At 37.6% G+C, this 26,997-nt stretch overlaps 1 protein-coding gene across 4 annotated transcripts in view; it reads right to left on the minus strand.

Annotated features, from left to right (window-relative positions):
* SLC12A6 (solute carrier family 12 member 6) overlaps positions 1–25,362 on the minus strand; it is an 88,024-nt gene extending 62,662 nt beyond the window's left edge. The window contains exon 1 of one of the 4 annotated variants that reach the window (XM_030318577.2): positions 23,818–25,356. In XM_030318577.2, the coding sequence (XP_030174437.1) occupies positions 23,818–24,088 (271 nt within the window). In that variant the 5' untranslated portion in view covers positions 24,089–25,356. Of the gene's footprint in view, positions 1–4,744; positions 5,024–23,817 lie in introns of those variants that run through there. The other 3 variants (XM_030318576.2, XM_030318578.1, XM_030318579.2) reach the window with 3 other exon arrangements.
* Positions 25,363–26,997: the final 1,635 nt, after the last annotated feature.

A 26,997-nucleotide genomic window follows, 5' to 3' on the forward strand; every position in this document is an offset into this window, starting at 1 on the left:
AAAGACTCAGAATCAAATTTGTATTCTTGTATTAAGGTCTCAGGTACAGCATAAAAATACATAGTAAAAAGAACTGGCAAAGTATTTCAGGGAGGTGTTCTTTCTGACGATGACGGAATATAAGGGGGTAGGAAGGGAGGCAGAAAAACATGTCTCACTGAGTCACCTTTAAGGATAAACTTTTGAGAGGTGCATAGGTGGCTCAGTCAGTTAAGCATCCAACTCTTGATTTCAGCTAAGGTAATCTCAAGATGATGAGATCAAGTCCCATATTAGGCTCTGTGCTGGGTGTGGAGCTTGCTGAAGATTCTCTCTCTCTCTCTCTCTCTCTCTCTCTCTCTCTCTCTCTCTGTGCCCCTCCCCTGCTCCCGCACTCTCTTTCAAAAACAACAAAATTTTTTTTTTAAATAAAAAGGATAAACTTTTGAACTTAAACTTAATAAACTTTTAAACTTAATATCTGAGGATATTAAGACAGCAGATGTGAATTTTTGTTATTTGGCTTTGTAAAAGCCCCACGTGAATAGTTAAAAGGACACACAAAAAAAGCTTTAAATCTTTACTACAGAAAAGGTTTTTTTAAATTTTTTATTTTAAGCAGGCTCCACACCAGACACAGGGCTTGAACTCACAACCCTGAGATCAAGAGTCACAGGCTCTACTGGCTGAGCCAGCCACGTGTCCTAGAAAATATTTTTTTTTTAAATCAATACAAAGAAATTCTTCAGTTGTCTATTTCAACTTATTTCAGTGTTAGTCAGTAAAGAAAGTACTAATAGCAGAACTAATAGCAGTCTAACTTCTTGTGGGTTAATAAAATTTAAATTCTATATAACACAATCTCTCTCATAGTATGCTCTCATACCATCTGGATTACTTGACAGTTAATATCTGGACATGCTATTCAATACCAATATAGGTTCCTTTCTTTTCTGTTACAAGTGTGTTTCTGAACATTTCCTTAGAATCCTATTTCAAAGAAAGGAGAAATCTTCAATCTGCTCTCTGTGTATATCAAGTGAAAGTAAATTCAGTAGCTGAAGTCTGCCTAATCTGTAGACACTACAAGAAGATCTGAGGAGTGAGGGGAAGAACAATTATTTCACAGAAACACTTTAACAAACTCAATAAACATTTAAATACATAATGAATGAAACATTTACACCTGATTAAGTAAATGTAATAAATAGTAAAATTCAATTGCGTTGTTCCTATAAAACCCATCACAGATCTGATGACATATGAAATCCTGTGGACACATGAACGTTAAGATATAAAGTAACTTACTCTTAAAAAACTAGGACTTCCCATCATGGTGTGATGGGAAGCACATAAAATTTACAAGTTTGAATACTGCCTCTGCTACTACTCCCATGTTGCTCGAGGCATGTACTTACTGTCCACAGACAGCCTGGTGTAGCTCTAAAAAGGCATTAACACCCACTATTCCCACAGAGTGAGGAGAAGATGAAACTGATAATCCTTCATTAAGTAGTCTCATCTCTTAGCCCTCTTCACCTTATGTCCAGTGTGCTAACTGCCTTAAACTTTTGTTTTGCACAGGCTCTCTACCTTCCTCTCATACCTATTGTTTTACTCTTACTTGTAATCTTCTCTAGATCTCCCTTCAAGAATCAGTGGTGTTCTCATCCTCTGAGATACCCATCTAGGGTCCCCTGTAGGCAGTATTATTATTCTCCCCATCATCTGGTACCCAAAGCTGTTTCTTTTTGCTCTTATTAAATGACTAATCACAGTAAGTAAAAGATGGCTCTTATTTTTGAATGCTGTGTCACACATGGAGTAAGTGCTTTACATTCATTTTCCCATGTAATTCACAACCACCACGTAAAGTAGGTACTGTTATTCCTACTATATCCTTTTGTTTTATCAAAGAGCAAAGTAAGGCTTTGAGAAGTTAAATAACTTGCCCAAAAGTCACTCAATAATTAATACAAATTATCACTACTTTTAATTAGTAATAATTAGTAGGACTGGGATTCAAAGCCAGGTCTCTGGCTCCAAAGCCATTCTGCTGCCTTTGGTGGGGATCTTAAGGCATTTGTAGCCTTAAAAAGAAGGTAAAACACCTGGCATGATATTTGCACTGAACATGTGTTTAGTGAATTAAAAAGGCAGGAAAAAGGTCTATTCACTCAATAGGCTCTTGTGTGCAATTCACCTGGATCCGGAGATATAAAAATGTCTGACAAAGTCTCTATCCTCAAGAACTACAGTTAGTCTACTGGGGGAAGAAAGACAAGTGTAACAGGTGATTGTAATACGGATGGTTCATACAATTCCTATGGACAGGTTGCTGAGAAAACATAGGATGGGGCACCTAAACTGGATAGGGAAAGAGGAAAGCAGTCAAGAAAGATGTTAGTTGGGAGAGTCTGAGTTTCTGCTTTTCCTTTCAAAACCAATTAAGCAGGGGCGCCTGGGTGGCTTACGCGACATCAGCTCAGGTCATGATCTCACGGCTCATGAGTTTGAACCCCGCATTGGGCTCAGTGCTGACAGCTCAGAGCCTGGAGCCTGCTTCGGATTCTGTGCCTCCCTGTCCTGCTCCCACTCTCTTTCTCTCAAAAATAAATAAACCTTAAAAAACAAAAATTAAAAAAAAAACAAAATTAAGCAGGTTCTACTAGATTGGTAGCCAGCATGCCAAGGATTAATGTATTTCTTAGAATTAGTTTAGATTATATCTATACTCATATTTCTATTTTATCTCAAATTATATGCCTAGTTCAAATAAATCTCACCTCTGAAAAAATACATTGTAAAGAATGATTTGCTTTCTAAATATGTTCCATTTATATGAAACTACGTATTTTTCTCTCCTCACAGATACAGACACAAAAACATTAAAAAAGTGACTGGTTATACAACTGGCGAGTGTTAGCTTGCCACAAAACCACAATCAATTTAGGAGATTTTTTAACTCAGAAGACCAAGGGGCTAAAACTTACTACATTTCAAGCAACTGCTCCCAAAACACCATCTATCATCAAGAATGTTAGAATCCAAAAACAAAACAAAACCCAAAACAAAAAAACCCTTCTAATTAAGTTTTTCCCATATGTTTCCCTCCTTCCCCTCTAATTTAACCCTACAATAAAGAAAATACAATTTAGGTAATATATTCCCATCAGTTGTTCACTTACCAAACAATAGTTCATTCAAGTGGACACTTTCGGGCTGTCATGGAAAACGCCAAAATAAAAAGCCTTATTAAATTCAAGTTAGATTATATCTGTAACTTCTTTTCCCAAAGCAATAACTATGGAAAAACATAAATTAAGCCTAGCAATGTCATTTTATTACAAAGTTGGCTGCTATCAAAATTTTTTACAGCTCTTCTAGGTGGTTGCTAATAGTTTAAATGATTTCAACGCTGTTGTAATCCAAGGAAAGCAGATTTCACCAAACATGATGGGACCAGTAAAGATGAAATAATAGAGGTGGTGAAGAAAGGAAATAAAAAACAATGATAAGTCAAATGAGGTACAGATAGACTTCACTTGTTTACATCTTGTGAAATTAATTAAGACAACAACAAAGCCAAAAGCCTAAAGGGATTAAAATCTGACGGCAGCAAACGTAAACAACTAAGAAAGTGTAACTTCAAACACACACAATCCAGGGAAGAAAACCTAACTTCTTTGAGCTAAAGTTGCGGAGAATCAAGTTCAAAGTAGGCTAAACTTACTTTCAATTTACCACCCTTGACTGTTCAGCAAAATGAAAACAACCTGGCAAACAGTTTCCATAAAATCATATCTCCCCCAAGTAAATTTTCTCACTAAAAGGAAACAATAAACAAGAAGAATGTTTTTTTGTAGTCCTTTGTTTTTACATTAGAGATTCTTAAAAATTCATACAGGCGTGGTAAGACAGAAGACAGTAAACAGTTTACAGAAAGGAATTATGATGTCTTACTTGCTATAGGAAAAATTAGATTCATGGAATTTTGAGAGATTATTTATTCCCTTAGCCTTTATTCATATATTAGAGAAGGTTTTTTTTTTTGACAATCTGTGAAATTTATAGACTTAAAAAAATAAAGGGCTTCAAACTACTTCTATCTTTAATATAGTATTAACTAACATTTTAATTGCATGTTTAAAAATTCAAAACCACAATCCCGCCAGCAATTCTAACTGTTACCATTTAGAGAAAATAATAGGGATAATGACATTCATCAAATTTACTAAACCTGATGTTATGCTAGTCACCATAATGACCTACTGTACTTCTTTTGTTAAAGAATTCTTAGACCATTTGCTACTGAATTAATGTTTAACTGGTAAACTGAGGCAAAATACTGGATAATCTGAGAAGGCACAAGTGCAGAGTCCACTGTACAAAACTACTGAGCCATGCTTTCCTCCTTTATGTGCTTTTCCAGATATATTTTAAACGCAGCAAAAGGTAAAATTTAAATTCGGCATAATTAACTTTTACTGTGCCTTTCTTTTTGCTTGAAAACTCTTCTCATACACTGCCACCGATTCAATTTCACCTGTAGGTAATGAACACAGAACTCATTGTGGGGAAAATAAACCAGAATGGGAAAAAAGAGAAGTTATCAGATACACAAAGGAGTGAAACAGCTGACTGAAAAACACCTTAACCACAATACTTTCCCTCCATCCTTAAGGAGGTATTTTTAGTATTTTAGTCACCATTTCTTTCAGGAAAGACCCCACAGGTTCCAGAAGCTCCCAAGTTGAGTACTCACCTAGTTCATCTGAATGCTGAATCAGGGCTTTTATTTCTGCTAAGCTGGTCGCCCCCTCTTGGGAGACCGAAGCTGCTGCCCCCTCCTCTGGGTCCTCCACCTTAGTCACGGTAAAGTGTGGCATTGTTACACGTAGAAATCCCGTGCTCGTTCTGTATTTACACTGCCCTCCACTCTACTTTCCTTACCTACCTCTTCCTTACTGTGCCCCTTTCGCACTCAAATCACTGCCTACGGGAGACGAAGGCTGGGAAGAGGGAAGTACTTTCTGCTCACGTGACCCACAGCCCCAAGGGAGTGGAACGCTGGAAGACACGCCTCCCACAGTGTTTATCATTCACTCGAAAGGATTAAGCACTCCACCCCTTGCTTATGGTTGTTAAGCTCAAGAATCCCAAGAACTTCTTAGACCGCCTTTCCAGAGCTGCCAAAAGCTGCGAGTGGGCAGAATTCATGACCTGCCGCCCACTGTGTGCTCACCCGCTCGTTTCCTTCACTTAAGTTATTTCCATCCCTATGTGCACGTCGTGATCTCAACCTCTGCCCTCATATTTCACACGAGAAAGATTAGGGAACAGTTCATTGTACAAACTTTCCTCTTTAAAGAGAAACTGGCACCACATAAATTTAGGAAATGAAACAAACTATCTGTAAGCTTCTGTTGTTGCTTTGTTTCAAAGCATATGAAAAATAGTAATTTCTTATGGTTCCGATGAGAACATTCAGCAAGTATTCAATGAATGCCTACATATTTTATACAAGGCATAGTTGTAGATACTGTAGTGTATACCACAACTCCCAAGAAGAGACATTAATATTCCCCGAAGTCCAAGTTTGTTTAAAAGAGCAAAATATTTTTAAAGAGTTCAGACTTTTTTTTTGTACAGAGTTTAAACATCGTGTTTTAAAGAAAAAAAATTCAAGAAAATTCCCCTGATTAGGTGGTGTATGGTTCCTTCAACACATGTAACATATTTAAATCTTGGTATATTTTATCACATAACTGTGTCCAGTGCTCAGTTGATGGCTTTAACTATAGAGTATGAGGTCTATCTCTGCACTGATAAGGGACTTCAGTACATTGAGCCCTGTGGTAACTTCTATGTTGATGATAGAATATAAGGGCTTTGTTGTTAGTAACACCTGACATATAAGGCTGCACTAAATTTAACAAAGAAGGAATGATAGCTTATAATCCTCATTTATTCCTATACCATTTCTAAAAGAAAAGGAAACCAATAGTTGTTAAAGATCCACTTTGTACTCTGCATTGCACTAAAAACTTTTCATTATGATTGCATTTAATCATCACAGAAACATTAGGCTAAGGAACTTGCCCAAAGTCACAGAGTTTGTAAACAGCAAAGCCCAACCTAAAAACCTGTAATACCCTTGTTAGTAAGCAACATAGAAGTTTCACAGAAAGAAAACACACACACGCCCCTAAATTTTATTTCATGGGTTCCCATGTAGCACTGATTTGTAATCTTAGCTGCACACTGGAATCACCTGGGGAAATTTACAAAATACTGATGCCTGGGTCCTATCCCAGATACTGTAATTTAATTGCTCTGGAGTAGAGCCTGGGCAATAAGGCTTTTAAAAGCTCCCCTATTTCTCACTCTCAGATGGTTCAAACAAGCAGCCAAGATTGCAAATTACTACTATATGGGGGAAAAAAAGTTTATCACCTAAGAAGTCTTCGTAACTATTTTATTTTTGAAAGAAAATTAAGTGTGGTAGTGCCTTGGGTGATTTTCCCATACTTACAACTCAGGAAGCTACTCTACTAATTTATTCAAAGGAACTTAACTACCAAATTGTCAAAAATTTCAATAGAAGATTCTGGGTTCCAAATTCTTCAGTGCCACTGGATATTTCCAATAGGATCTTGCCTTTCATATTTATTATAAAAAGAGAGTTGAACTAAGGCTAATCTACAGTTGATGGATAAGAACAATGACTTGTGTTATACATCTGTGCACAGCTTGTGCATATAAGTCTATGTACAAATGTTATCCTGCCACCTCTCCCCTCTAAAAATATCTGCAAACCAAACAAGTAGGAAGGCAAAACATTCCTGCTGACCTATGATAGGCGTATTTATTTACCAAACTCGATGATTTGATACCACAGTGCTCAGCAATTTTAAAATAGTTCTCTCCTAGAGTGGCCTATAGATAAAAGTGCAATGGCAAAAAAAAAATTGAAGGCAAAGTTAAAGTAATACAGAAAAAGCTGGGGGGGGGGGCGGTTCTGGTAAAGCTGAGGGCAGTGCTGTGTAGACAGTGATTAGATAGGGAAGGTAGGATATAAGAAAATGCTATTTAAAGTACAATAAACTACCACAATGGGGGCACCTGGCTGGTTTAGTTGGAAGAGCCTGTAACTCTTGATCTTGGGGCTGCAATTTGGAGTCCCCCATTGGGCATAGTGACTACTTAAAAAATAAATAAGATAAAAACATCAATAAACTACCACAATGAAGCGCCACTGCATATCCACACTAATGGCTAAAAGTGATAAGACTGGAAACACCAAATCTGGTGAGAATGTTAAACAAAAGATACTTTTATATATTGGCGTAAATTGGTTCACCCAATTTAGGGAAAAGTCTAGTACTCTCCCCTATAACTCAGCAATTGCACTTCTAGGTATTTATCCTCCCAAAATGAAAACATATTCCCACAAAAAGACTTGTTCAAGAATATTCATAACAGCTTATGAACAATAACCAAAAACTGGAAACAACCCAGATGTATATCCATAGCACAATGGGTAAACCAACTATGATGTATTCATACAAAAGATTACTATTCAGATAAAAAAAGGAATGACTCAGTGATACAAGCAACAATCTGAATGCATATCAAAACATCACGCTACATGAAAGTAGCCTTAAGAGTGCACAATATATGAACCAATTATATGAGGTTTTACAACAGGCAAAACCAATCTATGGTGCAAAAACAAACAAACCAGGACAAGGGCTGCCTCTGGGGGAAGGGGGACTCAGGAAAACTTCCCAGAGTGATAGTAATATTCTACATCTTGTTAGAGTTTAGGATTCCATAGGTGTATGCATTCATCAAAAGTTAGCCGATGTTCACTTCAAATTAGTGTTATTCATTGTATGAAAACTTCACCAAAAAAAAAAAAAAAAAAAGCTACAGGGGTGCCTGAGTGGCTCAGTTGGTTAAGTGGCCGACTCCTGATTTCAGCTCAGGTCATAAGCTCCAGATCATGAGATCAAGCCCCACATCAGACTCTGTGATGACAGTGCTGAACCTGCTTGGGACTCTCTCTTCCTCTCTCTCTGTCCCTCCCCTGCTCTCTCTGTCTCTGTCTCTGTCTCTCTCTCAATAAAGAAATAAATAAAATAAAATAAAATAAATAAATAAATAAATAAATAAATAAATGTATTTTTTAAAAAGCTACAAATACTGAATTCTAATAATATGCATTTTGAAGTATCTGGGAGAGGTGAACTGATATCTGTAATTTACCTCGAAATGCAGTAAGATAGATGGATAAATAGGTGTTAGGAAAAGTACAATAAAATGTTAATGATAGATTCTGAGTGGTGGGTGTACAGGTGTTCACTTATATAAAAGCCTTCCAACTTTCTGTATGTTTGAAAATTTTCATAATAAAACACTGGAAAAATACAAACTGACACCATTATGAAAATAAACATATAAGTCAGAGACTGGGAGAAAATATTCATAAAACATGTACTTGACAAAGGACTTATATCTTAAATATATAAAAATCCTCTACAACTCAATAAGAAAAAAACTGAATACAAAATAAAAAAGATTTAAATAGACAATTCACAAAGGAAGTTATATAAATGGCTAATAAGCACTGGAAAAAGTGTTCAACATCATTGGCTTTCAGGAAATGCAAATTAAAATCACCATTAAAACTGTTGGCAAGGATGTAGAGCAAATGTTGGTGGGAATATAAAATAATAACAACCACTTTGGAAAAAGGTTTGGCAGCTTTTTATAAATTTTGTCTTTTTTTTTTCATTTGAGAGAAAGAGAGAGAGAGCAAGAGCAAGGAAAAGGGGCAGAGGGGGAGAGGGAGAGAGGGAGGGGAGGGGGAGAGAGAGAGAGAGAGAGAGAGAGAGAGAGAGAGAATTTTAAGCAGGCTCCATCACCACAGGGCTCAATTCCATAACCTTGGGATCATGACCTAAGTTGAAATCAAGGGTTGGACAGATGCTCAACCAACTGAGACACCCAGGTGCCCCTTTTACAAATTTCAAACAAGTATGTTTATAAACCTTTATTCATAACAGCCCAAATAGGAAACAGACAAGTTATCCATCAATAAGATAAGCAACCTGTAGTATATTCATACAATAGAGTATTACTCAACAATAACCAGGAACAAACTACTGATACATTCAACAACATGGATGAATCTCAAAAACGTTTTAAGTTATATATTACATATTAATCATATGCATACAAAAGTGTTTAGAGTTGAAGCATAACTGATGCCTGCAACTTAATTTGAAATGCTTTAAAAATAGATGGATCCAATGGAAGGGATAAATATTTGGTAAAACAAATAGAGCATAATGTTAATTGTAGCATTTGGAGGATAAAGATGGTTGTTTACCAAAAGTCTTACAATTTTTCTGTATGTTTGAAAATTTTCTTAATAAAATGTTGGAAAAAATACAATGAACTGAAGTTCACTGAAATCTTTATAAAGATCTTTAGGTGTGAGTATAAAGCAAAGCACTTATGGGTCAAATTCCATTTCACGTAAAATTTAAGCAGTTACATAAATGCTAGTCCTGTACTTTGATTTTATAGTGTTGAATGCTGTTTGAAATGAATCATACAGGTTTGAAATATTTAGTTTTACATTTAAAAAAAACTATAGTTTTTTTTCAAATCTTTTTTTTTTTTTAATTTTTTTTTTCAACGTTTATTTATTTTTGGGACAGAGAGAGACAGAGCATGAACGGGGGAGGGGAAGAGAGACAGGGAGACACAGAATCGGAAACAGGCTCCAGGCTCTGAGTCATCAGCCCAGAGCCTGACGCGGGGCTCGAACTCACGGACCGCGAGACCGTGACCTGGCTGAAGTCAGACGCTTAACCGACTGCGCCACCCAGGCACCCCTCAAATCTTTTTTTTTTTTTTAAGTTTATTTCTTTAGAGATAGAGACAGCATGAGCGGGGGAGGAGCAGAGAGAGGGAGAAGAGAGAGAATCCCAAGCAGACTCTGCACCGTGAGCACAGAGCCTGACGTGGGCTTGAACCACGCAACTTCGAGATCATGACCTGAGCCGAAACAGAGAGTTGGAAGCTTAACCGACTGAGCCACCCAGGCGCCCCTATGGTATTTTTTAGCAGTAAGACATAAGCCCAGGCTAGGGCAAAAGCGCATTTATAATGGCATTACTCCCATAGTGCTTTGTACATTAGGCCAAATATTATACATTATTTATATTACTAGTTTCAGTAAAACTTTTTTGTGACATTATGTTTGTTTTTTTAAAAAGCATGCCCATTCTTTAGAAGAATGGATCTACCATGGGTAATATTTTGGAAGTACAATTTACTGTTCTACACTATCCAATTACTTATTTTTAATCAGAGCTAACAACTCATGACAACCAGCATTTTGTTTTATTCAAACCATTTATTAAAAAAACAAAGACAAATTAGATTCAGTGAAAAGACTTGAACAATTAAGGGAAAGTAAGTGGGAAATTATTTTCAACATAAGGATTCTCTTCCAGGTTGTACTATACTGTTATACTACATCACTCAATTTTAGAGCAAATCATATATGCATTTCCTCTTCATTCTCAGAACCTGAGAACTGTATTGTACAAAAGCCATTCACAAATAACCTAGAACCACACTACATCCTGCTGAAGTGATTCTTAAGAATCTAGTAATGCATGCTAAAAATGAATTCACGATGCAAGAAAACTTCTATAAGTAAGCAGCAAGCAAAATCCCTGGAATTAAAAAGCCACATACATTTTGAATACATGAGTTTTCAGATATGCATCAGTTTTTAGATATGATGTTAAGGATTTAGGGGGCGCCTGGGTGGCGCAGTCGGTTAAGCGTCCGACTTCAGCCAGGTCACGATCTCGCGGTCCGGGAGTTCGAGCCCCGCGTCAGGCTCTGGGCTGATGGCTCGGAGCCTGGAGCCTGTTTCCGATTCTGTGTCTCCCTCTCTCTCTCTGCCCCTCCCCCGTTCATGCTCTGTCTCTCTCTGTCCCAAAAATAAATAAACGTTGAAAAAAAAAAATTAAAAAAAAAAAAAAAAAAGGATTTAGTAACATATTAAATAGTATTCTTTCAAAAAACTTAAAAATGCAACTAGAGCTTGATCAAAGGTACCAGCATGCTATTAAAAAGCTGGAAAAATATAAAATAGAACAATAGCTCCCATGACACACACAATGTAGACTTAACTCATCTGTCTACACCTTTTTACAGAATTCTCTCATAGACACACACACACACACACACACACACACACACACACACATTTGATGGGGATGGTGTGCAAAGAAAAAAGGATTCTGATTTGGAAAACAGCTTCAAATCTTATGAATCTCTCCTAAACTCTTGTAGTTTGAAGATACCATTCAGAGTGCTTTATCTACTATTGAGATCCAGCCACACTTGAGAGAGCCTTTAAAATTGTAGCCAATTGACAGTTTTGTGCTTACAGCATTTGTTTTATTATTACAAATGGTGTTTTTATAACAAATAGTAAAGAAAGTGGAATCTACTTCCAAGTAGTTGCTTTTTCCCCCCCAAGCAGTTGCTTCTAATGTAGTAAGTTGTTACTTCAAAATATTTAGGATAGACATTCTCATCAAATCGTTGTAACTGCCAGCCAGCAACTAAATATAAATAGAAAATGGCATTATGCTTTAATTTTCTTGATTAAGGTAAATTTATGATGAACTTTGAGCAACAAAGGTTAATTATGTTTTATCCTCAGTAAATTCTTCATGAAGTTTACATAGAAGTAAACCCTTCATACTCTTCATTCTATAACTCTAACAATAAATTCATCTTATTAAAAGATGTTGTTTGACAGGAAAAAGATCTGAATTATAGGATTTCATTAAAATGTCTGAATTATAGAACTTCTAAAAAAGCACAGAATTTACAAAAATTTTAACTTACCTTCAAATATTAAGAAAAGAAAGAGGTCATGTGTTAGAGCAGGCATTCTTAAGGAAAATATCAGACTTGCATAAAGGACTAACTTACTCCGTGACCCCCATTCAGTTACTCAGGCTTTAAAGGGCCACTGGTAGGGAAACACTACCTCATGAGGTATCATTCAGAAGGTTAGGCAAACATTCAAAAGAACAGCGCGTTGCAAATGATTGCTGGTAAAGGAATATTTTTCTTTATATTCAGAATTCATTGAGGACTAAAAATCTTATGAATTACTAGAAAAATATACAAAACACAAGTTCTAATTTTTATTATTAGATTTGACATAAAATTGCTCTATCAAACTGCTAAGCAAGTTTTTTAAAACTTTCAATTTCTGAACTTACCTCCTCACACAGGTTAAGTAGACAGCTGATGGACCAGCACCATTTACATACTACACTCCATGGCTGTGTTACAGAATACTGTAAACATTTTACTGGCAGTTCACTACTTAAATTTAGAGCTATAGCTGGAAAAGTATACAGACTCTCATTCTTAAGTAGAAATATATATATATATATATATATATATATATATATATATATTCCTTAATATATCAGCAAACCCTCTTTCCCCTTCAGACACTGGAAATAGTGGTTTAAAATATTGAAATGATCACAAATTCTAAATATTGCCTTATGTAGACAAGTTCAGAAAGAATTATAGAGTTAATCAATTACTCTGGTGAAGACCAACTACAATGGATAGTAAGAACTTAAAACCCCTAAATCTCAGAATTACATAAAATTGTCCATGAAAATGGGTTTTTATAAAATGGCATCAGTGATTAATATATAACATATGTTGGGGCTAACAACTGAAAGATAATAAATACCTCAGACATTATTTTCTGATGGATTCATAATATTGCATTGTAAGAAAGGCAGAGACTTCTCCAAATCAAAATGTCAGGAAAATCTCATGCTTTATTGAAGCTGAAGAAATCATGCATTATTCAATACATATTTGAGTGACCATTATGTGCTAGGAAATAGGAATACAATGGAGAACAAGACACTGTTCCTGCCCTCAAGGAGCTCACAATCATGTTATCTACCTCACTATATAATAAAAGGCAACATCAGACCAGTTCTGTAAGTACAATATAGTGTAAACATAGAACCTTGAGGGCACAACACACTACTACCTTGCCCAGTTACTTCTTCAAGGACCTACAGGTGTGAATCTTCACTAAAGAAAAGAACGAAGTAGGAGGATAGTTGATGGCTGGCCAACTTGATAGCTACATCACCCATTTTGGCTGATATTAAAGAAGGCATTATCAAAACCCTTTGTGTACCCAAGAGTCCTCAGCTTCCACTGTTTCCTTCTTCACGATATTACAACTCCCTGTATAAGGCTGCCCATCTCTTTCATTAGTCTAATGTGATTATAGCCTAGATACTGTAAGACCCAAGAATCACCAACCAAAAACGTAGCACTGGCACTATGAACATAGACTACTCAGTAACTCACTTAGAATTTCATTTTTGATGTAGGACATTCCATTCTATATTATGAAATACTTGCTAGATAGGTTTCTGGTCAACACTACGAACAGTGCATAGAAAATGAAACTGCAACATATTGTCAAAACTTAAGACATATTTCTAAAAATATAAAGAAAAATGAAAATACAATTCAAAACAAAATTTTCTTGTTAATTTCACCTCAGAGAACAAGTTTTTGTTTTTAAAGAAGTTATTGCTTCCTTTCTTCCAACAAAACTCCCATGAGAGAGAGAAAGCGCATATGCACAAGTGGGAGAGAGGGGCAGAAGACGGGGGGGGGGGGGATTGAGAGAGAGAGAGTGTGAGAGAGAGAGAGAGAGAGAGAGAGAGAGAGAGAATCTCAAGCAGACTCCACGTTCAGCACGTCCCATAATCCTGGGACCATGACCTGAGCCAAAATCAGGAGTTGGATGCTCAACTGACTGAGCCACCCAAGCACCCCCAAAACTCCATTTTAAAATAGATATACCACGAGGTGCCTGGGTGGCTCAGTTGGTAGAACATGTGATTACCAATTTCAGGGTTGTGATCTAGCCCCACGTTGGGGGTAGAGATTACTAAAAACCAAAACCAAAACCAAAAAACAAGTAGATCTACTGAAACTAGAAATACGAATATTAACTTTCAGGAAGATGAACTAATGTGCTTAATAACTGTATAATTCAGCACTACCAAATTGCCCTGGGTATTTGCAAGCCATTTATTTAAAAGACACTGAAATAAGGGCACCTGGCTGGCTCAGGTGGTAGAACATGTGACTCTTGATCTCAGAGCTGTAGGTTTGAGCCCCATGTTGGGTGTAGAGATTACTTAAAAATAAAATCTTAAAAAAAAAATACATACTTTTAGGCCAGATTTCCTTTTAGGAATACAGAACCTTAAAATTACTCAGGAAACATGTCATTTTACTACCTTCTTTTGAAAAATCAAAAACCCCTATTTCCTTTCATGCCCCCAATCCAGACAAAAAAACTGCAAAAATGTACACTGAACATAAAAATTCTATTTCTTTTATACTTCTTCTACTCTACCTTTGCTGCTTACTAAATGCTTCAATACAGCCAACTAATGTTAGTAGAGGAAGTGTAATAACAGGGATACTGATACTAAAATCACACACACCTGGGTTTAAGTTACTAATCTTCAATTTATTACTTGTATGACCTTGGGCAGGTTACTTAACCTTATCAGTTTCAATTTTCTCCTGGATGAGAAATCCCATCATAGCTCTGAAGAAAATGACTTTATTTTAAATGAAAAATATCAAAACATGATTTTTCATTTAATAGGGAAGAATGTTTTCTATTTCCTAATAATTCTTAGAATTCCATTGGAAATGAGTACACTGCAAAACTAAGAAACAAATTTTTTATTTTAAAAAAATGTTTATTTTGAGAGACAGAGTGTGAGAGTGTGCACAAGCAAGTGGGGGATAGGCAGAGAACAAGGGAGAGCGAGAATGCCAAGCAGGGTCTGATGCAGGGCTTGATCTCATGAACTGTGAGATCATGACCTGAGCTGAAATCAAGAGTCTGATACTGAACCAACTGAACCACCTGGGAGCCCCTAAAAATTTTTTTAAATAAAAAAAATTTTTTTTTAATAATTTAGGATGTAAACTAGCCAGTTGTGAAAGTAAGTATTCTTTCTGGATATATATATATATATATATATATATATATATATATATATATATATAAAAGCTTGGATGTTAAATGCAAATGCTCTCAAATAAGATAAATTTCAGTTTGGTTCAATTTCTCATAGCTCCTCAAAGTGATAATGTACATATTTATACAAGAGTTTTAAAAAGTTTTTTAAGTTTATTTATTTTTAAATAATTTAGAGAGAGAGAGAGACTGAATCTCAAGCAGGCTCTGCACTGCCAGTGCAGAGGTCGATCGATGCAGGGCTCAAACTCCCAAACTGTGAGATCATGACCTGAGCAGAAATCAAGAGTTGGACACTCAAACTGACTAAGCCACCCAGGTGCCCCAATATATACGAGTTTTTAAACTTACTGTTTTCTTGTTTTTAAACTAGCTGTATAAAAACGGAATAGTTTTACCCCTAAGTAAAAGTAGATTTGTCTGGTGAAATGGAGAAAATGAAGAAATTCAGGTGCCACTTGGCCAAAAATTAAAACTATTAACCAAATGGTTCTGACTGTAAAAAGAGGAATGCTGTGGTGCTTGGGTGGCCCAGTTAATTGAGGGTCCGACTCTTGATTTCAGCTTGGGTCATGATCCCAGGGTCATGGGTTCGAGCCCTGCATCGGGCACTGTGCTGAGGTCGGAGTCTACTTGAGATTCTCTCTTTCTCCCTCTGTCCCTCTGCCCCATTTGCACATGGTCTCTCTAAATTAAAAAAAAAATAACATAAAAATAAACAGAGGAAGGCTACCAATTGAATATCTTGCATGGATTTCTCAAGACCATTAGTAAAGTATAAGGCTGAGCAATGCAGTAATAAAAATGCAAAGCCAAAGATGCCACTGACTAATTCAGTAGAGAAACTGGAGACTGAAACACAGTTCTAAAAGAACAGGAAATTTTAAAGTGAAAAACACAAACAAACAAACAAAAATACAACAACTAAAGTTAGGATTAAAACCCAAACACACCTCCTATCTCTTAATTACTTACACACACTTTTTGTTTTCTATCTCTGGCTTTTCAACTACAAAAACTTCCATTTTAAGACTAAAAAAAAGCTTCAGCCCTCACATTTTTTCAGTAGACATCCAAAGGTAACTTCAAAATTTCAGATTGTGGACAGCCTTTCATTTCAGATTGATTTATTCACAATAGTGACTTGATTCTGAAATTTTGTTAACTGTAAGTTCCACCAATGATTTAACAGTAGCTTAAAATTCTTCAAAAGTAAAATGCACCTAAATGTCAGAAATGTTAAAAAGATGACAAGTGTACGCCTTAGAACTGAGCAAATATGGTAATAATATTTATTATTCATCAACTATGGAACTTCTGCATTTAAAGCAAGGTGCCTTGTGTGTCTGCTTGTGTGTGTGCTGTATGTTCTGCAGTTTTGTGCTCACACCTTCATTTATAATTGCTGGGGTTCTACACAATACACCAAAGCACTAATCACAGGATTGTAATGAGGAAAATCTTCTCATTTCCCTATTTACTTACAAAACTTCATTAAAATAACACATTGTTTTATACATTCACAAAATAAAATGCTTTCATAATTCCTACAATATACCCCTCCAAAGTTTCGTATGTGCTGCTAAGAAACCCATCACCATACTCTGGTTTCTCTTCATATCACATAAATCTTTCACCTTTCTTTACAAAAAAGAAAAAGAAAACAACAACAACAAGAGACCTCGCCAAGAACTCAAACACATATAATTTGCATTATTCTGATTCAGCAAACCCACCAGGTGCAGCTGCTGTGCAGACTGTGTCACACCAAAAGGGCAGGGGTTGGGGGTTGAAATCCAGTTTGTCCTTCTCTAGTGAAGCCTGGAAGGGCTGTCTTTTTTACAATTTACATAAAGGTTGGGGCGCTTGAGTGGCTCAGTCAGTTAAGTGTCTGACTCTTGATTTCAGCTCAGGTCATGATCTCATGGTTTGTGAGTTTGAGCCCTGTGTTGGACTCCACACTGACAGCACGAAGCCTGATTGGGATTCTCTTTTCCCTTTCTTGTCTGCCTGTCCCCCACATTTGCTCTCTCTCTCTTGCTCTCTCTCAAAATAAATAAAGTTAAAAAAAAAAGAATTTGCACAAAGGTCTTGCTATTTCAGAGTGCAGGCAGAGGGGACAAAAAGAGAGGCAGCTACAATCCAAAAGTTCATAGCAAGACATCATCCGCATAGGTCATTAAAAATTATCTTAAATGTCAGCGTTAGAAACATTACTCTTATTCTAACAGTCTTGAAATGGGAAGTATAACTTTTAAAGGTGCCCAGGAGTGTCCTCTTCCTTCTTTTCCATTCCAGTAGAGATAATATCAAAGCAAGGTTTATGAGACTCTGGAAGCAAGAAATATGCCACTGACAGGCAAAGAATAAGGCCTTTGGTAGAAAAGAATTAGTGAGGACATAGAAGATATTACCAAAAATAAAAGACACGAAGTTGAAGCATCACTTTACCAACTGCTGAGTCAAAACACAGAGTATGCTAGGACAGACTCTAAAAGAAAGTCCTTTCTATCAAAGCAGCTTTCTTACACACAGTTCAACCTTTTGAAAGTTTTTATTATAGATATTTTCAAATATACACAAAAGCAGAGAAAACAGTAAAATGAATCCCCATGCACCTTTTACTCCAATTCAAAATGTAAACATTTGCCAATATTCTCAACTTTTTGGGGGGGGGGGCTGGGTGGTGGAGTACATTTCATTTCACTTGTAGATACTTCAATATGTATCTTTACAGACAAGGACTTTACCACAATGTCTTAAATATACCTAAGAAAATTCACAATAATTCATTAAAATCATTTAATACCAAGTACATTGTCACATTTCCCTGATTACCCCAAAGGTATCTTTTACTCTTGTTTACATTAGGATCCAAATAAAGCCCACACCTTGCATCTGGTTGGTCTGCTTTTTGTCTGTAACAGCTTTCCCTCTCTTCCCATCACTCCTCCTCCACCCCATGCCATTTATTTTTTGAAGAATCTGGTTATTCAGTAAAATTTCCCGTATTCTGGATTTGGCTGATTGCTTCCTGTGGTGTAGAGTAGTATATTATAAAGTTTAATCACTGGCTGTAGAGTATGGAAAAGTGGACCAAAACAGATGTGGTCTGTGACCAAAATGTTCAAAATGTTTCAGAGAATACTGGAAACCCTTAAAAAATATATATATATATAAAATCAGAGGATGATATCAGATGAGCTAAGAAGGTACCAAATCCATGTATTTTTATGAAACTATCCATCTTACTACCTTCTACAATGTTATAGCTCACAGAGTGCCAAAGTAAAATGAACAATATTCAAGAACCACATACACTTGACCCTTGAACAACACAGGTTTGAACTGCATGTGTCCACTTACACTTGGATTTTTTTCTATAAATAATACAGAATAGTAAACACATTTTCTATCCCTTACGATTTTCTTAATAACATTTTATTTTCTCTAGCTTACTTGATTGTAAGAAGACAGTCTATAATATGTACAAAAAGGTTAACTGACTGTTTATATTATTGGTAAGGCTTCTTCTGGTCAACAGTAGGCTATTAGCAGTTAAAGTCTGGTGGAGTCAAAAGTTACATTCAAATTTTCTATTGCATGAGGGTTGGTACCCCTAACCCCTGGGTTTTTCAAGGGCCAAGTATAATATGAAAAATATATTTAAAATAAGGGTAATAGTCATTGATTGGCAATACAATGTAATTCACTTATTTTGGTTTGGGGCAAAAACTTACAAGTTTTTTGGAAAAGTACAGAAAAGTACTTGGTACTTTGAAGTATGTTCTTATGGGGGAAAAAAAAAACAACTAGCTAGTTCTCCAAGTTGCTTAGTCAATCATTATTCTGATTTAACCCTAGATCAGCTGAATACACTAAACGTAAGTGTGTAGTGTAATGGCTCCATGGGCAGATAAATATTCTACTCTATAAGACCTCCTGACATTTAAGGAAAGGCCTGCTGTGCCTATCTGCTCACAGTGAAGTCCTAATCAGGTGGGAAAGTTCTTCTCAAATGCACAGCATTAATCACGCTTCTCTTCCGGGCTATGGTCTTCAATGCGGGCTTTACATTAGAATCATCTGAAAAGCTTTTAAAAACTACTGATGCAATTAAATCAGAATCCCTGGGAAAGGGGCAGAAGTATTTTCTAAAAAGATCTCTAGATCATTCTAATATGCAACCAGATGAAGCATCACTGCTCTAGTGGGTACATTTCATTTGCCTTTACCATACTATGTTTTTAATTTTTGTTTATATTTCTATCCTTTTTTTAAAGTTTATTTATTTATTTTGAGAGAGACAGACAGCACAAGTGGGGGAGGGGCAGAAAGAGAGGGAGAGAAAGAGAATGCCAAGTAGGCTCTGCCAGTGCAGAGCCCAATGTGGGACTCAAACCCACGAGATCATAACCTGAGCTGAAACCAAGAGTTGGACGCTTAATTGACTGGGCCACCCAGGCGTCCCTATTTCTAGATCTTTTTTTTTGGCTTAGAAGATCTTCAACTCAATATGTATTTTATTGAGTGCAAATTATATGTGGCATGACACACTATACTAGGTGCTGATGATACAAAGACAACTTTGTGTTCCTGTCCCAAGAACTTTGCTGCCTAGGTGAGAAAGATAACATACAAAATCAACAAAATTAAGTGAAATAGGTATTATAGTAACAGTCTGCATAAGGGATACAGGGACATAAAGAACTTATCTATTTTATCTGGTGGTGGGGGTAAATCAGAGAAAGTTTCAGACAGAAGGTGACTCTTTGAAGGAGGGACTTATCTAAATTACTTTTGCATCTCTACCACCTAATGACCCCCAATAAAAACTTGTTGACAGTCACCCTTGGAATTGGTATATTTAGAGCTCCTTGACTTAATGGATTTTAGTTTTACTCCATTTCAAAAACCCACTCCCAAGGCTGCATATTAGATCATCTTAACACTGGACCTGCCCCACCTCTGAAACAATTAACTCCAACATTCAACTCTCTGAACACAGTCTTTAATCCTTCTACATCTTTCACTACAACTTTACTCCATCAGGACCTCCAGTCTCTAAATGTCTCCATTTTTATCGCAGTTCTTCATTTTCCTTTGCTAAATTTTTCTATTGTATTATTCTAAAATTTGCTGTATTTTTCTTTTTTTGGTGTTTTGCTGTATCTTCATTTTTGTATTTATCACACAGCATTATAATTTATAGGAACATTTGTTTGTTTTCTCTGTTAGATCATAACTTTCCTTACAACAGTTATTGGGATTTTTTTTCTTGGTCCTCCTGCATCCTTAACACCCAGGACAGGGCCTGACTCCTAAGAAGTGTTCAGTAAATGGTGAAGAAATGGATAAAGTGTTCTGGTCATTTTCACCACTAAACTATAAGCTCTCCAAAGGCAGAGACTGTCTCATATGTATATTTCCTATAATTCCTACTGGAGTGCCTTATACATAGCAGAGCCTCAGGGAGCATTTGTTCAATTGTAAAAGGGTGAAATGTATCAGAACCTGTGTAAGACATATAAAAATATGTCCCTTGCTCTTTTTGGGTATTATTATTTTAACAATCGTTTAAGGTAACAAAATAGTTACAAGGCAAATGTAAATAATGTTCATCATGACAGAGACAAAATGATATAAGCACTGGATAGAAGTCAGGAGGCCTGCACTTTTCAGTCTTGGCTTTCCCACTCTGATCTACAAATAACCATCTCTGTAAGCCTTAGTTTCCCCATTTTTATTTTAATGCTTATTTATTTTTGAGGGAGAGAGAAAGACAGATCATGAATGGGGAAGGGGCAGAAAGGAGGAGACACAGAATCCGAAGCAGGCTGCAGGCTCTGAGCTGTCAGCAGAGTCTGACGCGGGACTTGAACCCAAGAACCGTGAGATCATGACCTGAGCTGAAGTCTGACGCTTAACCGACTGAGCCACTCAGGTGCACTCCCCTCCCATTTTTTAAAATAGAGTTTGACCAGAATTCAATTCTTGTTCTTCTTCAGAATTCAATTCTTGGTCATCTGAGGTTCCCTAACATGCTATGCCTCTTAAAATTTTTATTATTAAAGTGATACATCCTCAATCTAAAAAATTGTACATGCCCTTCTGAATTGTTTAGGTAAAGGAAAGTTCCCATTTTCCACCCTATTTTCATAACCCACCAGAGGTATCCACTCTCAACAGTTTCTTCTGTATCTTTAAGGCATTCTTCATGTAAAAGCAAGTACAGTCTAAGATTCTTGTTTTTATTTACCAACTGCACAATCCTATAAACTCTAATGGAACCTTAACAAAATGAAAGGAAAATTATAAGTACTTTGATAGCAGAAAGAATTACCTACTCAAAAGGCCGACAGGAGAAAAACTTAAAACACAGACAGAAATATAAAACTTCGTGTTTCACCCCCACCCCCCTTGGTTGTACAATGTAATGTGAATAAAAAGTGTATGATGAGAAAAGAAATTTAAGGTGGGAAGCTAATATATGGAAGAAATGTGAGAGGCATGGGAATTGTGGAGAAAAGAGAGATAATCATACCAATGTCACAACCACAGAACGATGTATATATAAAAGGCCAAAAAAAAATCACAGAATTCTAAATATTAAAATAGCAAACAATTCTGAAGTATAGTATGAGCTTAAGGACAGAATCACTTGCGGAAAATGCAGTGTTGTTTTCCAATACTGATTCCAGCCCAGAGACAAATGTAGATTAGTATGTCCTTGATTTTCTTGACAACAGGATCCTGTGAAGATCTATATCTAAGTCTAACAAGGGCATCCGCGTATTAAGAAGCCAAAGATGAAATAATTGTATTTTTGATCAGTCCCTCTAATAGTGGGGAAAATATATCATAGGATTCTGGTTGTCATAATTTTTTAGAAGACAGAGAAAAAAATAGGTCATTAGTAAAATACAGAACTAGTTTCCTGAGAATATAGTGGAAATTGCAATCTAATGGCTGGACTGTTAATTTCTTTCATTTGGTATCATAATATTTACACATTAAGGAGTATGTTAGATAAAGAGCCAAGCTTTAACTTCTATACCCATCTAAACAACATAGATTTCACCTAGATAGGTTCCCAGTTTTACCTCTGTAGTGTAATACGATACCATACTGTAAATAATGCTTGTAAATAAGGGAAGAACAGCCTGGATAAGGATCCTGTTCCACAAGGCTAACACATTACAGAAATAAGTTCACTTTTTAAACAGAATAAAAATACAATTCCAAAATATGTAAGTACAAGACTAATAGCAGTTAGCTGTAAACTGCCTAACAACAATTACAGCATTAAAAAAATTAACACTGTTATAGTCTTTATCTGGTATTTTTACAACCTAAATATAGTATGATGGATACAGACTAAAACTACAATTTAGAACTAATTTGGAGGAAGAGAAAATGATAAATTATTTTTTATTCCATTCCATGGTATAAAGTGTGTCAAGAAATTGAAAACAGTTAAGTCCATATCTCCATAAAATAGTCAAGGATAAGTGAATTCTAAGACTACAAACTTTACCAAATCTACCTTGTTTCCAGACATTCAGAAAAACAAACACAAATAAGGAACTAAAATCATTCTGGTTTCCTGCACCCTTTCGGTTAAGAGGAACAATACTTCCTGACACCGGAAAATGTCAAGTCAGTAGCTGAAGCTATGGTTTTCAAATTTGGGTAGAATACCATTTTAAGAATCTTCAAGAGTTTTAAGAGAAATTTTCATTACTAGACATACCTACGTTATAATTTAGCACAAAACTAAACATATAAAGCAGTACAGCAATTCTCAAACTTTTGTACTTCAGAGTCTGAAAAATGTTATGACCTCTCATCTCCTTTCTCTCTTTACATCACCTCTTCCCACTAAATCCTGTAAAAACTTACAAACCAGCTAACACAAATTAGTGTAGGCAGCTTAAGGTCTGTAGTGGTCAAGGTAAGTCAGAAAGTGGCTTGTGTACTACTATTTCCTGACTACAAAGACTCAACACATTCCACCTAACGTTCAAAGTGAATAAATTATGTAGAAATCAGACCCTAAAAGCCTCTCTACAAAATTATATGGGAATTAGGCCCTAAAAGCCTCTTTACAATTTCTCCATTCGATAGCAAGGACAATAGATCCACCAGCCTCATCCTGAGTAAGCTAACCTTCTTGAACTGCTGTCTCTGTAAGATATAATTTTTTACAAAGAATTCGGTAACATAATATCTGAAATCTTTGTGCGAAAACGGTAACTAAGATATGATCAATAACTACTCCTGGTAACTAGCCTTAAAAGCCAACTGTAATATTCTGACCCCAAAGCTCTCCACTGAATTTCACCATTTAGGATTCTCTGTGCTGAAAAACTATTAAATTCTTTGATATTTGCCCTAAACCAAAACACTCATTTCAATTCTAAGGAGGCAAAATGAAGAAGTCGAAATATAAATTTGCTTTCCTTCTTTCCATATACCTTCCCACATGCCAAATTATTGCTGCCGAGAGTCACTGGGCTGACCATTATTCCAAAGGGTTCCTTAGGCATCTCAAAAAGAGGTACCTTGGTTCCTGATGATTACTGTATAATGGAAAAGTGATTTTCCAGTAGACAACCAGATAAATAAGCCGGTAATGAAAGTATCCTGTCATCTGTGTTTCTACTTACCCTCCGTGACATCCTGGGGGTTAGAAGTTCGGTCACTAGCCGGATCCAGTGCAACAGTTGCCAGTGAAGTGGTGGCTCCAGACATCTCACTCATGGGCTCACTCCGGCTTGTTTCCGGCACACTTTCCCGTGAGCTAAATCTTACTCGAGAACTGGACCGGGAGCTGAGGTCCGGGCTGGTATCTGACAAACCAGGAATGTCATCGATCTTTGTTGGTGTCACCATGAACCGAACTGAAGCCATCTTGGTGGTGGTTTCTGGAGGATGCATTATTCTTTCTCTTTTCCTTTATAAGAACAAAGAAAAAAGGAAACCCCCGCAAAATCCTTCCTCCTACGCTAGCTACTTTTGATTGTAAAATAGAAAAGATAACTTAAAAAAACCTTCAATAACCTTGATTTACACCACAAAAAGTTCCTTCTCAGAATTCAAACAGACTATCCCAGAAAGTGCACTACCATTGAATATTTAAGGAGGAAAAAAGACAAAACGATGCCAAACTCGTGTAACTTCCTTTCTTCAGGGGGAAAAAAAAAAGTTATCTAGCTATCTCCCCTGGTCCAGCACTGCGGCCCCAGCGCCATGGTCTCAAGAGAAGCTGGTGAAGCGTTTCTCCCCTCGACCCCCAGGTTTCCGCCGAGGTAGTTAAGTCTTTTTTATCTGGTAAATGTCCCACGGTTCTAGTTGAGCAAAGTGCGCGCAGGCCCACCCTTATCAGGCGAATACAGCACAGATCAGATTGCGAAATGGTGTACACCCGGCCACCTGTTGTGTATCAGGTGAATACCCCACAGGTTTGGCTGGGAGGTGTGTGGAGAGTCACCCGATGTTTTTGAGGCCAATAATCCACTTGGGTCTGGTGGGAGAGATGAGCATGCATAACGAGAAAAATACCCCACACTACTGGATACAGGAGAATGAGGAGAAAAGGGTGAGCAGAGGATGCAGGGGCAGAGCGGATTCTCCTCTCCAAGAGGTCTGCGGGGGTGGCACGCCCGCTCTTCGGGCAGAACGGTCCCTTGGATCTGGGAGGGGGCGGCTAGCGAGCGGATCGAGACCCCTCGGACTGCAGCTCAGGGTCGTGGCAGGTCGTTGCTAGTCCATCGAGCCCACGGTCTGCTCGCTGGGTTTCTCCTGCGTGTGACAGGACGGGCCACCCCTTTGCCGGAGGACGCCTTCTCCCCGACCAGGGCCGCGGCGCAGGTCAGGCCCTCGCCGTTCTTCCTTCGGGTCCTAGCAAGAGAGGAGACGGCCCCGTAGGCTGGCCCAGGCTGAACAGGAGGGGGCAGCGGGGATGAGGGGAAGAGGAGGTCGCAGGTGCTGAATCCCGGCGCCAGCTGATGCGGGTGCGCGCGCAGCTGTTGTTTACGAGCCGGTAACTGTTTCGGAGCCGCGCGCAGGAGGGCTCCGGCTGCCGGGGAGGGCGCCCCCTCCCCGGGCAGACGCCAGAGCAGCCGTTACGTGACCTCGCCGCCCCCGGCCCCGGGCCCGGCGGGCTGTGCCAGCGCCGCCGCAGCCCCTCCCTTCCCTCTCCGCTCGTTCCTCATTCGAGGTTAACGGTCCGAAGAGAAGCCTGGGGGAGCGGCCGGAGGGCGGTACCGTCCCGCGAGTGCCGAGGAGCCCCGCCCAGCCTCTGCAGTCTGCGAGGCGACGTTAAGGGCTGCGCGCATGCGCTGCTGAAGTCGCAGCGGGACTGAGGGGCCACACGTGGGAGGCCCGGAGGACGATGGGAATTGTAGTTGCGTGTTGGGGCCTGAGCAACGAACACGGGAGAAAACAAATCCTTTTCCTTCTCAGTCTTGCTGTGTTGCACAAACTCAGGTCTGGAGGCGTTCGGGGGAGCAGACAATGCCGTTTGCCCTCAGAACCTGAAAACCCATCTCTTTTTAATAAAAGCGTCTCTGAAAATACCGTTCATAATTTCTTTAAAAAAAATCACAAACCTCCCATACCATACACCTACGTATGACCCTTACTCAAATTTTTGAGATGTGTTTTTACAGCACTGTATCCTCATATCTATATATATTTTGTGCTACATTTTCCCCCCATCCTTAAAATGTCTTTTACCACATGCATAGTTCATGCCATCGTGTACACAATGTATACAATTTGGTCAATTATACCTCAATAAAGGTGAGCGGAAATGATATTTTTCGCTTTCTAGTTAGACGGAAAGCTCAATTAAATAAAATGTCTTCATAATTTTTTTTTTAAATGTATTTGAGAGAGAGAATCCCAAGCAGGCTCTATACTCAGCGCAGAGCGCAACACGGTTCTCCATCCCACAGACCTGGTATCATCTCCTGAGCAGAAATCAAGAGTCAGATGCTTAACCAACTGACCCACCCAGGCACCCCTATATAAAATGTCTTTAATTTTAAACCTGGGGAAAACAAGAGATACTTTTTTGTTCCAATCCCAGTGTTTTCCCTACTACTGTCACCAGAATATTTTTCTTAGCCTGTTTATTTAATACCTGAATAGAGTGTTCAATAAGTTTTGACTTATCAATGCTTTTGTTTTAAAGTTACTTCCTATAGCTTTAACAAGACATTTAAATTTAACAATCTGTGCCCTGGCTTTGCCTGGGTCCTTATACCTCCCAGGGTAAATGTTTAAGCATCATTCTTAGCACTAGGTCAGAACTATACTGAAAACCTGAGCCAGGAAATCCCTTTTTAGCAAATGACACACAAAGTCCAAAATCTGGTTAAAATGAACCAGGTTATAAAAAAAATAAAACAAAACCACAAAATAAAAAATATCCAGGTAACAAAATGAGAATTCCCATTTAAAATGTAAACCTCCTTAAAGCTTGATTCTTTCAAGCTTGATTCTTGCTCTTCAAAGCCTGTGATTATTAACTCAGGTTCACAGCTTTCCTGAGGAAGAAATTCACTTCCTGAGGGATGTCTTTCTCAGGCAGGCCTGCTAAGTTATTCAAATCTCAATAGACTTTCTCTTTATAAAGAAATGGTGGATTTCTGCAACATCCAATTTTGCTTCATACCACACTGTATTTTCATTCACTTATATATACTACCTAATACCAATAGACTATAACTTTTAAAATTCTCCAGTTTTTGAGCACATCTCAGAAGATATTAGTATCTAGAGAATCTCTTAAGGAAAAAGCCCTGGGTATTCAAACCAGTCTGCCTTTTCTCCTCTGCTTC

The sequence above is a fragment of the Lynx canadensis genome, chromosome B3 (genome assembly GCF_007474595.2).
Source record: "Lynx canadensis isolate LIC74 chromosome B3, mLynCan4.pri.v2, whole genome shotgun sequence".
In the NCBI taxonomy this organism is placed as follows: domain Eukaryota; kingdom Metazoa; phylum Chordata; class Mammalia; order Carnivora; family Felidae; genus Lynx; species Lynx canadensis.